We start from the raw sequence: 14450 nt of genomic DNA on the forward strand, positions 1-14450 counted from the left end.
TCAATAACTGTTTTCAACAATGATAATGTTTCAGAATATTACAATAATTTCTAAATTTTATGTGACACTGAAGGAAATATCAGTTTTGCAATCACAGGAATAAATGACATTTTAAAAATATTATAATAGAAAACAATTAGTTTAAATTGTAATAATATTTCACAATATAACTGTTTTTATTGTATTTTTGATCAAATAAATGCAGCTTTGCTGAGCAAAAAAGACTTCTTTAAAAACATTTTAAAAAAGCCTCTCCAACCACAAAATTCTGAATTGTAATTTGTATATATGCATATATAAGATTATTATTTTGGAATAAATGCAAAAATTAATAGGTTTATACTGAAATGTCATTTTTTTACATTTTGATTATGTCAATTGCAATGCTTAATGCTATTGCCGTGGGCAGCCGTGGCCTACTGGATACAGAGTTGGACTTGTAACCCGAAGGTTGTGGGTTCGAGTCTCAGGTCTGGCAGGGATTGTAGGTGGGGGGAGTGAGTAACCGACACTCTCTCCACCCTCAATACCACGACTGAGGTGAGACCCTTCAGCAAGGCACCGAACCCCCAACTGCTCCCCGGGTGCCGCAGTGTTGGCTGCCCACTGCTCCGGGTGTATGTTCACTACTGTGTGCACACTTGGATGGGTTAAATTCAGAGCACAAATTCAGAGTATAGGTCACCATACTTGGCCACACATCACTTCCCTCCCTATTGTAGTTTATCTTTATTTATTGACATTTTAAGGCTTAAGCTCTGTTTATGTGTTTTGTTTATGCAATATTTTTATTGAGTTTAGCAAGCCTAGTTGGCTTCTCATTTGCTACTCATGGCGGTTTTCCCAAGGGAAGATTGTGTAATGGAGTCAGTCAGTGGAATTCAGAAGCTGGATAGCTTATCTCACTTTACGCCGTCTGTGCTTCTATATATGTGCAAACAAGGGAGTGAAAGTGAGTGAGTGAGTCTGTGCCCAATCGAGTGATGTTTACACTGTTAGTTAACAGCAGAGGGGAGATCAGGACGTATAGTGTGTACTCAGGGATAAATATAGCCCTTCAGCTATGCCACTGTAGCATGTCAGTCCTGCTCACTTGCCCAGGCCTCAGCTAAATATTCCAGCCTGACCTTCAGTCTCGAGAGGCAGTAGACGTTTACACTGCAATAGAGAGCTTTCAGAAGAGGCGAGCACACGTGCGGATTTGTTATCACCTAATTTTCGGACTTTTGTTTCGACTCGCACTGGGACTGTTACAGTATGGGGCAAGTGACGATTGGGAGAAGGTCTTGCTATCACTGAAGTGACTGATAAGGACGTTTGAAGTTTAGAAAACTGGATCCCATAAGCTGCTCACCTACTATGGACAGCACAGTCATGTGCTGGAATAAAACCAGCATGGTGAACTTCGTGAAAGGTCTGGGTAGGTGCTACAAGAGAGAGAGAAAGAGCAGGGAGTGAGAATCTGTCAGTGAATGATGATGAAACGAACAAAGTGTTTAAGTAAAAGAATTAGTCAAATGTGACAGTGTTGTTGAACAAATGCAAGGCTAGCTTCAAACTTACCCATGAGCTTTTATTGGTGTATAATAGCAAAACAGACTGTTTATTTTGTTGAAGAAATATATCTAAGATGGTTTAATGAAATTAAGATATGTTTGTTGCCAACCGCAGTGTACAGTATGTTAATGAATCAGGTAGAAAGCAATGAAATTAAGGAAATATTAATACAATTTTTATCATTAAGAAATATTTATAAATTAATCAATTTATTATTAAAGAGTATATTATTTAATCAAATTTAGTTTTAGCATTTGGACTGCTATTTACATTAAGTATATGCTATTCAATCATTAACAGGCATGTAGTGGTGCAGAGATTTTACACATTTATGATTAATTAATGAGTCCTTATTAAATATATTACACTTTAGATTGAAAAAAGTGGATTAAATAAATTTAAACTTAAGTAGTAAACTTTAGTTGTTTTCGGAGGTGAAATAGTATAGGTGACAAAGACATTTTTTCTATTCAAAGGAAGGCAAAACCCGGTTTAAGCTATGTGAATTGAAGTCTGTTTTTGTCAACGCATGATCTAAAACTAGATCAAAATTTGTTGTCAAAATTATCACTGCTGTGACTGTCACATGCCTCCTCTGCAACTCGACCACTGTTACTTACAGTACAGTCCAGTAGCTGTACTTGATATGAAGTTGTACTTTTTGCTTCTAGTGTGTTACTTGAGTTTGTGTTGAGGAAAGATGGGCGTTACTTTGTGTACACAGGTTGCAGTCGCTGGCAAGCTGCAGAATGAGAATTATTGGGAAATTCTGAAATGGATTTCACTGTCTGGATTAGGAAACGGTCATTGAAATACAAAAATTGATTGTATTCATTCAAATAGTTTTTGACCTCTAAACTAGAACACTAGAAAATCCATGTGAATTGTTCTGAAATAATGTACATTTTACATTTTGGGGTTTCTGAAAAAGACATAAAATACATGCAGTATTTTAGACCTCATTTCATGTACATATTTATTTAGAATGCTAATATTATTTATTCTCTTTTTTTTTGTCTAAAGCTTCACCAGGGTACAGCAAGCCTCCTGTCCCAGCAGTTTGCTGCTCGCAGGGTGAGAAGGGGGCGCCTGCCATGATGCCCATCAGCGTGGACCCAGAGAGCCGTCCAGGCGAATACGTGCTCAAGAGCCTCTTTGCCAACTTCACCACCATCTCTGAGCGCAAAATACAGATCGTCATGGCCGAACCTTTGGTGAGTGACAGTTTTAAACTTATTTTATTTTTATTGAAGGTAACAATCTTGAGACCTATGACCATTCCAGTTCCAGTACTCATCAGTCTTTGAGGATTGTGGAGATGGCTGACCATATGGACTGTTGGAATGACTTGTTAGGACTGAATCTAATAAGGAAATATTAACTAATCTGGCTAATCCTAGTTGTTTATGCACTGTAAAAAATAAAAATGGTTTCAACTTAAAATAATTTGTTACCTGGCTGCCTTAAAATTTTAAGTTTATACAACACAAATATCTAAGTTGTTAGTACAACTTAGTACAACTTAACATTTCAAGTTGACTAAACTTATTTGAGTTGACTAAACTTCAAATTTTAAGGCAGCCGGGTAACAAATTATTTTAAATTGACTCAACAATTTTTTTTTTTTTTTACAGTGCACGTGACCTTAAATCTATGTATGGTTCTTGTCAATAGAAATAAAATGTATATCTGTCAGAAATGGAAAATACAGATAAAATATTGATTGTTTATCTCTAAAGACACTGAACACTTACCAGCCTCGTTAGTATTTTCCAGACAACAGGCAAATGTATCTGCTTGCGTGTTTAACAGCGAGATTCTAGTTTCATGGCCGACAGGCAGGCTAGTGTTAATTAACCTTTCCCAGGACAGATATATTGTGTCCCTCAAAGCATCTGCCATCAGGAGGAGCTCATCTCCTTCTTCTAATTTTCTAAAAAAAAATCTTAGATCAGGTTACCTGAATTGTTGAGCCACAGTTTTGTAGTGTAGTGTTTGATAAAGAATAGTATAACTTGGATTGTCTGCAGTTTTTTTGCACAACGACATCCCTCTGACCGATTGTATTTGAACAGTAAATAGAGCGATGCTATTTACTTTCAGACATGCTATTTTGTCTCTTCAGACACAACTAGAGTGTTTTTAGGGGGCGGTCATGTCTTATGATAGAACACTAGTTAATATTACCTGACTTGTACCATGTTTGGAGACATACCCCAGTCTTTTGATTCAGAAGTGGAGAAAGGTCCTGCAAGAGCATAAGGCGGTCCATTAACCTCTTATAAAAGCCTTGAGGGATATTGCCATGTCCTTGTCTGCCCTCTCATCTGTTCCTCCCTCAAATGACTCCAACAACTGAAATATTTATTAACCTAAGATGAAAGTGGTGCTTCAGTGGACTGAATGAGCTCAAATTAAATTTAACACAGTCTGAAAGTGTTATGTCTGACAAGCCCATTTGGGTCAGAGAAGACAGTCTGTTCTGGGCCTAAAATGCAAATTGCAAAATGATAATAGTATTTAAATATCCAAACCACATATTAAAAAAGAAGCTGCACACAACCTTTTTTACACAACCTGTGTTGTTTGATCAGCATGTCCGATCTGTGATAGTTGCTAAGATCAGATTTTTACATTGTAAGACTCTGCAGGTTGTTCTGTTTGTATATACACACAAGTTTGTGGTCAGGAAGATATTTTTTTCCCTCAACAAAAGTACTTTCATTCTTTAAGAATGCATTAAATTCATGTTTACCTTTTACTGTTGTTTTTACAGGAAAAACCTTTGGTAAAGTCTCTTCAGAGGGGTGAAGATCCACAGTTTGACCAAGTACGTACTGTTTGCTTTCTGCCCCCTGAACATATGTGCACGTCCCCATGTCAAGTGTGTGGACAGATGTCCCAGCAGAAAGACAAGAGACAGCCTTTTAGCTGCTTAGCTGTGCCAAAAAATTAATCTGACTTTTTGAATTATTAAAATAGATTCATGGATCTGTCTGGCTTTTAAAGCATTCAAAGTGACCTCAGTAAAAGCCTGATGTGGTTTTTGGCTTGTCTGGCTGTCTGGGAGTTAAAAGGTCCATTTTCATGATTAGATAAGAGAGTTTTATGCCTCAATTTCACGATAGGTAGGAGACATTGCATGCTCCATCAGGTCATCAACCATTTTGTGCAAGACATTTTTTCTCTATAATTTACACATAATTGCTTCTGATTGTTTTATACAGGGCCTAACAATAAGGATTGCATTTAATTTTCATTGCAAATTTCCAGTTTTTCTTTGCAATTTGATGTTGCATTTGGACCAATCAGACACATAATTTTGCATTTGATTTATCAAATGGTCACAGACCCCCCACCCAATACACATTGTCATGAGTCCGGGCTCGGCAGTTCTTCCCGTCTCCACCAGAGGTCACCATCTCCCTTCCTCCCGAACTCATCTCCTGTAACCACATACACCTGTCACATTACATACACCTGTCACACTCATTACACCCGCAGCTGTTCCCCATTGCCACGGACTATATAGTCTCCCCTCTCCCACCACTCTGCCTGGGTTCATTATTTGATATTGGTAAATGTGTCATAGTCATTGTGTTTCTAGTGTTTGCTCTGGTCTGGGATACATGCACTGTGCTGCCGTTTGTATCCCAGTCCCTTTCTGTTTGGTTTTTTGTGCCATGTTGGCCTTTTTGTTTCTATTAAAGGAGCACCTTACCTGCATCTGGACCCTGACTCCGTCTTTCCATGGCGCTCCTCTTAGCGTTCCGTGACACACATACTGCGTGCTGGTATGTCTGTCAATGACTCCAGGCCCCCGGTTCCATGGCAACCAATCTGATAACACTTGTTTTATTGCTCAAAAGAATGCGGGCATAGAAACTCACTTCATTTTCCCTTAGGAAAATTGACTCTTTTCTAATTAATTAATAGAAAAACCTTTCTTTGAATGAATGAACACACATATCTTCAAGTCATAGTGTATATTATTACTGTTCTTGTATATGTTTTTATGTATTGTATCCTGTTTTATCCATGCTTATGATAGAACACTAGTTAATATTACCTGACTTGTACCATGTTTGGTCTCTATCAATTCGTCTTCGGATAATCTAATTGAGAGTGTACATTATATGTCGATACCTATGCAACATATAAGTGTTCTAAGAATCTTTAATAGTTTGTATATCAACTTCCAATCCAGTTCATATGCAAATTACCATGCATGGAGACAAAGAATTGTAAACTTTCCCTCCAAAAGTTCAAGTCACCATAGGCCCTTTGACTCCCCAGAGGTGTGACCTCTATAGCAGATAAAGCTCTCACACAAGTGATGCCCGGCAGTCTGCGGTTCTGTTAGATTCTGAGAAGATGAGGATGCTAGAGCTAGAACTCTTCTGTACCTTTTAAGTTTTGCGCCAGGCCTTGCGGCCTTGCATTTCCATTCAATCAAAGCTCCTCGGACCTTTGCAGATCTCTTTCTTAGCTCTTTTTCACTTTCTACCTGGGAGGAACATTTCTACCTTAGAACATCTTTGGAATTCATCACTCTTCAACCCGGAAGAACGCGATCGGTCCAAAACCTTGAAACCATTAAGACTTTCACTCGTCACAACCAAACATTTAACTAAACAAAACAGAGGTTTAGTATAAGTTATAGGCCCCGTTATGAATGGCGTTGATGGTTTTAATCAGGTGGTTAAATGACTTTTTCCATAACTGCATTCTCTGGTTTTCCAGATGGTTTCATCCATCAACTCTCATTTGCCTTTCCCATTGTATGAGTGATTGCACGGATGTTTGTTTGTTTGTTGGACTAGTTTGCGTTAGTGTTTAGTTAATAAAAGTCGTGTGCACAAATTACATGAGTTTAAGGCTCTGCATTGCAAATTAAATGTCTCTTTACGATTTTGACCCTTATTACTGTCACAGAATGGCCTGTCTCCAGCATCATCACAATCACTTTCACCTGCACCTGCTTAGTAATCACCCGCACCTGCACCTCATCACCACCATCATCAGTCCAACCACATAAAAGCACTCACCTCCATTCACCCAGGGTCCAATCTTGTTCCAGCAACGTGGACCCTCTCCCTAAGCGTTATCGCAACGTGGACTCTTCCCCGGCAATCTCCAGACGTTGAGTATTACCTCTGCAATCCTTACCTGTTGAAACTTACCTCCTGTTCTCTTCCTCGTTGTCTTCCCCGTCTCCAGACCGTCCTGTGTGTCCTTGGATTACCCCGCTCTCCTGTGTTCCACATCACCGCCTCGGCCAGAACCTGAAGACACGAAAAGACACTTTAGAAGCACTAATCATCACCTGCAAGACATCTCAAGTTCACGACTCACCATTCACACTCCCCACTCATCCTGTAAAAATAAACATCACCTCTGTTACACCTACCTTCGTGTTGGGCATTTTATGTTACAGAAGATCGGACCTATACCGAACAGTATTATGGACAGCATCTCCTTGCACCCAGAGGATGCTATCCTCACGATCCTGCAGGATGGCCACCCCATCGAGGATTATGTTGAGGAGTTCCTCTTGCTCGCCCATAAGGTACAGTGGAATGATGGAACTTTGAAGATAGTTTTCTGGAGTGGCCTCAATGATTTCCTGTATCTCCACGCACCAGCCACGGACTTCCCTGGTTCTCTGGCGCAATACATTGACGTTGTGCTTATACAAGCAGGATCATCTTTTACAGTGGAGGAGGTTTCCCATCCTCCAAGCCAACCGTCGCCTGAGAGTCTTGATCCTCGTACCAGCTCTCCTGCGTCTCCACTGGTCCCGTCCAGCTCCGCGCCTCCCGAGCGCCCTCAAGAATCCGCTCTTCAAGAGCGCCCCCCAGAGCCCGCTCCTCCAGAGCGTCCCCAAGTGTCCGCTCCTCCTGAGTGCTCTACAGAGCCTGCTCCTCCTATGTGGCTCCTAGAGGGGAAAATTCCCCAAAAAATTTTTTTGGGGGGGCTATATTCCCCTGGCCTGCGTGGCCGGGCCTAGGGCCAAGGCCACAAGGCTCCCTGATCCGCCATGGCCTCCCGTGTCTCCTGATCCGCCATGGCTCCCTGTGTCTCCTGATCCGCCATGGCTCCCCCCGAGTCTCCAGTCCCGCCACGGCCTCCCGAGTCTCCAGTCCCGCCACGGCCTCCCGAGTCTCCAGTCCCGCCACGGCCTCCCGAGTCTCCAGTCCCGCCATGGCCTCCCGAGTCTCCAGTCCCGCCATGGCCTCCCGAGTCTCCAGTCCCGCCATGGCCTCCCGAGTCTCCTGATCCGCCCTGGATGCCAGCCCAGTGTCCCTTTCCTCCACCGACATCCAGGGCGCCCACCCCCCCTCCCCTCCCCGGTTGGATGGTTACGGCGCGGGACGCACCTTCCGGGAGGGGGAGGTAATGTCACAGAATGGCCTGTCTCCAGCGTCATCACAATCACTTTCACCTGCACCTGCTTATTAATCACACGCACCTGCACCTCATCACCACCATCATCAGTCCAACCACATAAAAGCACTCACCTCCATTCACCCAGGGTCCGATCTCGTTCCAGCAACGTGGACCCTCTCCCTACGCGTTATCGCAACGTGGACTCTTCCCCGGCAATCTCCAGACGTTGAGTATTACCTCTGCAATCCTTACCTGTTGAAACTTACCTCCTGTTCTCTTCCTCGTTGTCTTTCCCGTCTCCAGACCGTCCTGTGTGTCCTTGGATTACCCCGCTCTCCTGTGTTCCACATCACCGCCTTGGCCAGAACCTGAAGACATGAAAAGACACTTTAGAAGCACTAATCATCACCTGCAAGACATCTCAAGTTCACGACTCACCTCACCATTCACACTCCCCACTCATCCTGTAAAAATAAACATCACCTCTGTTACACCTACCTTCGTGTTGGGCATTTTATGTTACAATTACATGTTCTAATGTATTAATACTTAGAAAGGTATTTTCTGTGGCCAAGAAAATATCCTTTCTTAGAGTTGATATGAACTTGCACTGAATGTTCGTTGGACGAACAGATTAGATGATGGCAATTTAATTTTGTGACAGTTATTACTGTCAGCCGATATAAATAATTGTAATTAATCATAATTAATTGTAATTATTTATAATACAATTCCCTTTTGAGCTAATTTTCTACATTGATCAAAAAATTCTGAGAACATAATATGAAATTATGAATATAAATCATATAAAATTTAAATATAGATATATAAATTCATATGTATACACACACACACACAACTATGAAATCAAATAAAATGTAAATAATTTAATTATAATTTTACATCGGGGCCAGAATGAGCAAGTGTGATTTTTTTTATTTTTTATTGTTGAGCTTTGTTATATGAATATATTTCTCAAACTCTATTTGTACTGTTAACTCATTTGTAAACGAATGACAAAAGTATCTGCAAAATGAATAAATGTATAAATGTATAAAAGGTCCCATTTTTAGGTTATTTTTAATTTGATTACAAATTGTAAAAGCAAAAATATATAAAATTAATACAAATATAAATAAAAATAAAAATAAAATTCTACATATATGTAAAATTATATTTTTTAAATAAAATTATTCATGTAAATAAGGATTTTTTTTTTTTGTTTAAATTAATTTAAAAAGTGGAAATTTAACGTTTGCAGTCTGTCAGGGCAAGTAAAAAAAATCAAGCCAAAAGCCAGACTGAGCAAGCAGAAACAAAAAATCCTTAATGTTTGGTTTATATAAGTAATATTTCTAAACTTACTCATTACAATGAGCTAATGTGTAAATGAATGACAAAAGTATCTGCAAAATTAATAAATGTACAAAATGTCTAAAAACCAGAATTTAATTTCATATAACCTTGAGTAAATGTATCAAAAGCCCAGAATGAAAGGTCTTTTTATTGCTGAGTTGGGTGGAGTGTGTGTTCCCTGCCCTGAGTTTGTAAGTTTCTGTATGCATGTATGTGTGTGTGTGTGTGTGTGTTAGAGGCAGGTGAATAGCAGCCTCATTCAGAACTCACAGGGCTGCGTTTGTACCCATTATCCCTAGGGCTTTTCAGCAGCCTCTCTAAGAGGTGATTCTTCTCCCAGGGTTCATCGGGGAATGAAGGGCTCGCTGTGTTCACCCTCAGCCTCTGAACACCACCCTTTCTCCCTCCTTTTCCTGTGTGTCGAGTCCTCACCAGGGACCGCCTTTCCTTCCTGCTCTCATTACCCCAACTCCCTCCTCTTTTTTCGCTGTCTTTGCATCTTGGATACACATTTAATACACAAAGTCCCTGCTTTCACCAAGACCACCTCCACACTCAAAATAACTTTCTCCTGAATATGCACCATGAAATACATGGCCTACATACAGTATTATGCTCTAGGTGTATTTTTAATTTGTTTATGTGGAGATTAATCCATGCTCTCTTTTTTTCAGTTGATCAACACAATGAGTTCTCTGGCCGAGTATTGCCTACCATCTATCTTGCGAACCCTGTTTGACTGGTACAAAAGACAGAATGGAGTTGACGATGAATCCCATGAGTACCGACCACGTTCAAATACAAAGTCCAAAAAGTGAGTCTCGTTTGTATCGCTGTGTACATTTTTCTTATTTTGCATATATATCTTTTTTTTTAATTACTGCATGCCCTTCAGAGGTTACATGTTTCCCAGAAGACAAAATAAGTTCAATTAACCCTGATATTCAAATTCAAAAAGTTTTCACCCCCGCTCTTAATACATTGTTTTTCCTTCTGGAGCATCAGTGAGCATTTGAACCTTCTGTAATAGTTGCATATGAGTCCCTAATTTGTCCTCAGTATGGATCTCAGATGGATCTCAAAGTCATTGTTGGAAAGGGTTCAAATACACAAAAATGCTGGAAAACCAAAGAATTTGTGGGACCTGAAGGATTTTTCTGAAGAACAGCAGGCAGTTTAACTGTTCACAGTTGGAGTTTTGTGGGTATTGTTCATGTCTGATAATGTTTGAGCCATATATTTTTATTCATATTTTTACTTCTCTTCAGTGCATCCTTGGTGAATAAAAGTATTGATTTCTTTCAAAAATCTACTTTAAAACGTATTTCTGTGAGACTGCAATGCAATATTGTCACTTGGCCTGATAACTTCTGTCTTAACTGGATGATTTGATACAATAGTGCCAGAATAGCCAAGTGACATCAGATAGCCAAGTGGGTGTTGAGTGACTCAGATGCTTCTGTGACTCCTGCTTCCTGTAGCTGGAGTGCAAAGCTCCATTTCATCATTGAGAAATTATATTTTAGTCTGTGAATGTGTGAGAGGGTGGGAGCAAAATTGGTATACATAATCTGTTTACATTCTCTCTTTCCTAGTGATGAGCAGCAGAAAGATTATCTGCTAGAGAGGAGGGACCTAGCCATCGACTTCATCTTCTCTCTTGTGCTCATAGAGGTTCTCAAACAGGTAACACACACACTTTGATTGGCATCTAAATAAGTTTAGATGCAAAAACAACTAACAGACCTTAAAGAGGTAAACAAATATTCAGGAGTGAGGAGAACTAAATGTACAAGTTTGTCTGTGGATCATCACCAAGGACTATCAAAATTGTCGCAATCAGCTTCAAATTTTATAGCGAATTGTGTTTTGATTCCTTTAGTAACAAAATGGCAAATTTAGTCCTAGATTAAGGCTTGGAAGAGATACGCAGTTTAGTGGTTATTACACAAAGGTATTTGAAATAACAGAAAGCCATAATTGGCCAATCAAATCCAAATTATAAAACGTGATACTGTTTGTGTTTTTGGCCAGATGCCCCTCCACCCAGTTGTGGATGGTTTGGTCCATGAAGTCATTCATTTGGCTTTTAAGCACTTTAAATATAAAGAGGGGTAAGAGACTTTTTCTCTATTGGATACATTTAGTAAAATGTATAAATTCATGCATCTGGATTACTATTTACATTTGTTTTTTATGACCAGGTATCATGGTCCCAACACTGCCAACATGCACATTGTAGCTGACCTCTATGCAGAAGTTATCGGAGTCTTAGCACAAGCAAAGTAAGTACTCAACAATTTTTGTTTACCAATGTTAAACTGTGCTTTTTGAAATGGGTAGAAAATATACTAGCTCTGGGAATCAGCCTTTGTGAGTTTCCAGATCTTCAGAAGCAGACAGCTTTCAAATGGTCTGAATGCTTAGCGTCCTCCGTATATAAGTGTCATTCCTATAATCTGTGGTACTCTACAACAAAACAACTGTTGCCTCTGTGAGTCTCTTTTATTTCCACCTGGGTGAAATATTCTGGGAAACTTGTCTGTTGGTGCTTGCTTGCTAAATAGATGTTACCAGGCCTCTGGTTGTCTTATTTGACTTGTGAGAGGGCAATGGCACCAGTGCTGTGTTATTTTATTTTATTTTATATATCTCATTCTTATATCTCATCTAACATGTAATCGACTCGATTTCTCTTTGTAAGTGCTTGTGAAGAATAAAACCCTTGCCCTCAAGCCGGTGATTTACCTGTCCATCATAATGTCTTTTTGTAGATTTACTGCAGTTAAAAAGAGGTTCATGAGTGAGCTGAAGGAGCTCCGTCAGAAGGAGCAGAGCCCATACGTGGTCCAAAGCACCATCAGCCTCATCATGGGTGTGAAGTTCTTCCGAGTGAAAATGTATCCTGTAGAGGAGTTTGAAGCCTCCTTTCAGTTCATGCAGGTAAATGTAGAATATTAAGAAATTTGGATAATCTTCCTTACACAAAGAACAACACTTCTACTGTAGCCTTTTTATTTATTTATTTCACTTGTTTAATTTATTATATTTATTTTAAATACATTTATACTGAATATCTAGTCTTAGATAAGGCTATAGTGATAAGCTCAATGAGATTAGCCTTCAAGAATGTGAAGGCTAACAGTTGCTTTGCTCTTCTCTGTTACAGGAGTGTGCGCAGTATTTCCTGGAAGTGAAGGACAAAGACATCAAACATGCTTTGGCTGGACTCTTTGTGGAAATTCTAGTTCCTGTAGCAGCGGTTAGAGACATGTTATAAAGATCTGTCGACACTCTGCAAATTGGATGTTATTTACGTGAACATTACAAACCCCTCACACATCATTGTATATGACCTGTAGAACATATATAGCCATATATCACCTTTTTTAATCCTTATTTTGGTAGAAATGTCTACAGACGTTTTGATCCTCTTTATTATTGTCTTTCCATTCTTTAATAGGCTGTCAAGAATGAGGTGAATGTTCCTTGTTTAAGGAACTTTGTGGAGAGCTTGTATGATACCACCTTGGATCTTTCAACAAGAAAGAAGCATTCTCTGGTCAGTCTGGATTTCATAAGATATAGTGTTTCATACTGTTTGACGGTACTTTGAACACTATGTACCCTTCTCTTTGTTTTTTTAGGCTCTGTACCCACTAGTGACATGTCTGCTGTGTGTCAGCCAAAAGCAGTTTTTCCTCAACAGATGGCATGTCTTCCTCAACAACTGCCTCTCCAATTTGAAGGTATGTAGTTTATTTATTCATTTATTCAACTGGATTCAAACTGGTTTTCTCACTAAATACATTCATCATTACAGAACAAGGACCCTAAAATGGCACGGGTAGCATTAGAGTCCCTCTACCGACTTCTGTGGGTCTACATGATTCGCATCAAATGCGAGAGCAACACTGCGACGCAGGGGTAAGCACACCTGTGGTCTGCTGCTGCTTGAATTGAACCATGTATTTAAAACCACTGCTATAACACCCATCTGAGACCCCCAGAGACAAGTCGTGGGTAGGTTCGCAGTAAACTGATTTTACATTATACGGTCCATCTTGCGAATGCCAGCTTTCTTGGTGGAGTTCTAAAGGGCTGAAAAAACAAAAAATGAAAACAAGTCTGTACCCTACCCCTCCCATGGTCGTCAGTCCAATGAACCCGGGTTGTGACCGCACCCCTCAGCCCTTCTCAGTGGCAGCGAGTAAACAAGGAATCCATTACAGTCATCGTGCCTCAGGCGGAGGGGTAATTACTGACAGTGCTGCCAGAAATGGGTGGAGAAAGGAGAGAACCAGAAAGGAGGCTGGTGGTCATGGGTGATGGGTGTTGGAACACCAAGACCGTCCACTGGGAATCAAAAGCTTGGCAAACGAAACCATATACACACCCATATTTTATATTCTGGGCTAGAAATGAACATTGAACAAGTGTAGATGTCTTATGCAGCTAATCCATAATAGATCGGAATTAATGTAATAAGTAGTTGACGTTGTTTGGGAAAGGGTGTACATGCCCTCAGAGGATTTCAACACCAGAAGGGGAAGTTGTGGTGAGAGTTTTTGAACTGTGGGCTTTGTGTACAGCATACTGTAGTACAAACTGACCACTGAATACATATAAAAAAAGTACTAAATGTGAAACAGTATTGCTTTATGGAACAGTATAGATTTCAAATAGTAGTATGCTGCTACCTAAAAAATAATATATTTGATGTTTTTATTCAGTTTTTGTTTTATCATGTACATTAAAATTTTTGGCAGTTTGTTCAAATAAATACATAAAAAATAATAATATTGTAGTGTTTAATGGTGGCCACCAGTTGACCACCAGTTTGGTGTTTCTTTTATATTTAATATTTTATTCAGCAAGGATGAATTAAATAGATCAAAGTGACAGCAAAGACTTTCATAATTTCACAATTTATTTTTAAATTAAATGCATTTTTTTACATTCTATTCATCAAAGAATTCTTTTAAAAAAGTATCAGTTTCCTCAAAAATATTAATCAGCATAAAATCAGCATGTTAGAATGATTTCTAAAGAGTTGTATAATAATATTTCACAATATTACTCTTTTACTGTTTTTTTGCAGCCTTGTTGAGCATAATAGACTTCTTTCAAAAACTTTAAGTTAACTC

The 14450-nt window shown here is 39.5% G+C and overlaps 1 protein-coding gene across 1 annotated transcript in view; it reads left to right on the forward strand.

Moving 5' to 3' along the window:
• LOC306851858 (protein furry homolog) overlaps positions 1 to 14450 on the forward strand; it is a 60541-nt gene that overhangs the window by 4555 nt on the left and 41536 nt on the right. Inside the window, exons 2-12 of the mRNA XM_079388334.1 lie at positions 2581 to 2771; positions 4334 to 4387; positions 9978 to 10117; positions 10899 to 10989; positions 11338 to 11417; positions 11508 to 11588; positions 12078 to 12246; positions 12473 to 12565; positions 12767 to 12865; positions 12951 to 13052; positions 13127 to 13230. Of these exons, the coding sequence (XP_079244460.1) occupies positions 2581 to 2771; positions 4334 to 4387; positions 9978 to 10117; positions 10899 to 10989; positions 11338 to 11417; positions 11508 to 11588; positions 12078 to 12246; positions 12473 to 12565; positions 12767 to 12865; positions 12951 to 13052; positions 13127 to 13230 (1204 nt within the window). The remainder of the gene's footprint in view (positions 1 to 2580; positions 2772 to 4333; positions 4388 to 9977; positions 10118 to 10898; positions 10990 to 11337; positions 11418 to 11507; positions 11589 to 12077; positions 12247 to 12472; positions 12566 to 12766; positions 12866 to 12950; positions 13053 to 13126; positions 13231 to 14450) is intronic.

Source organism: Barbus barbus (assembly GCF_936440315.1).
Source record: "Barbus barbus genome assembly, chromosome: 31".
Taxonomy (NCBI): domain Eukaryota; kingdom Metazoa; phylum Chordata; class Actinopteri; order Cypriniformes; family Cyprinidae; genus Barbus; species Barbus barbus.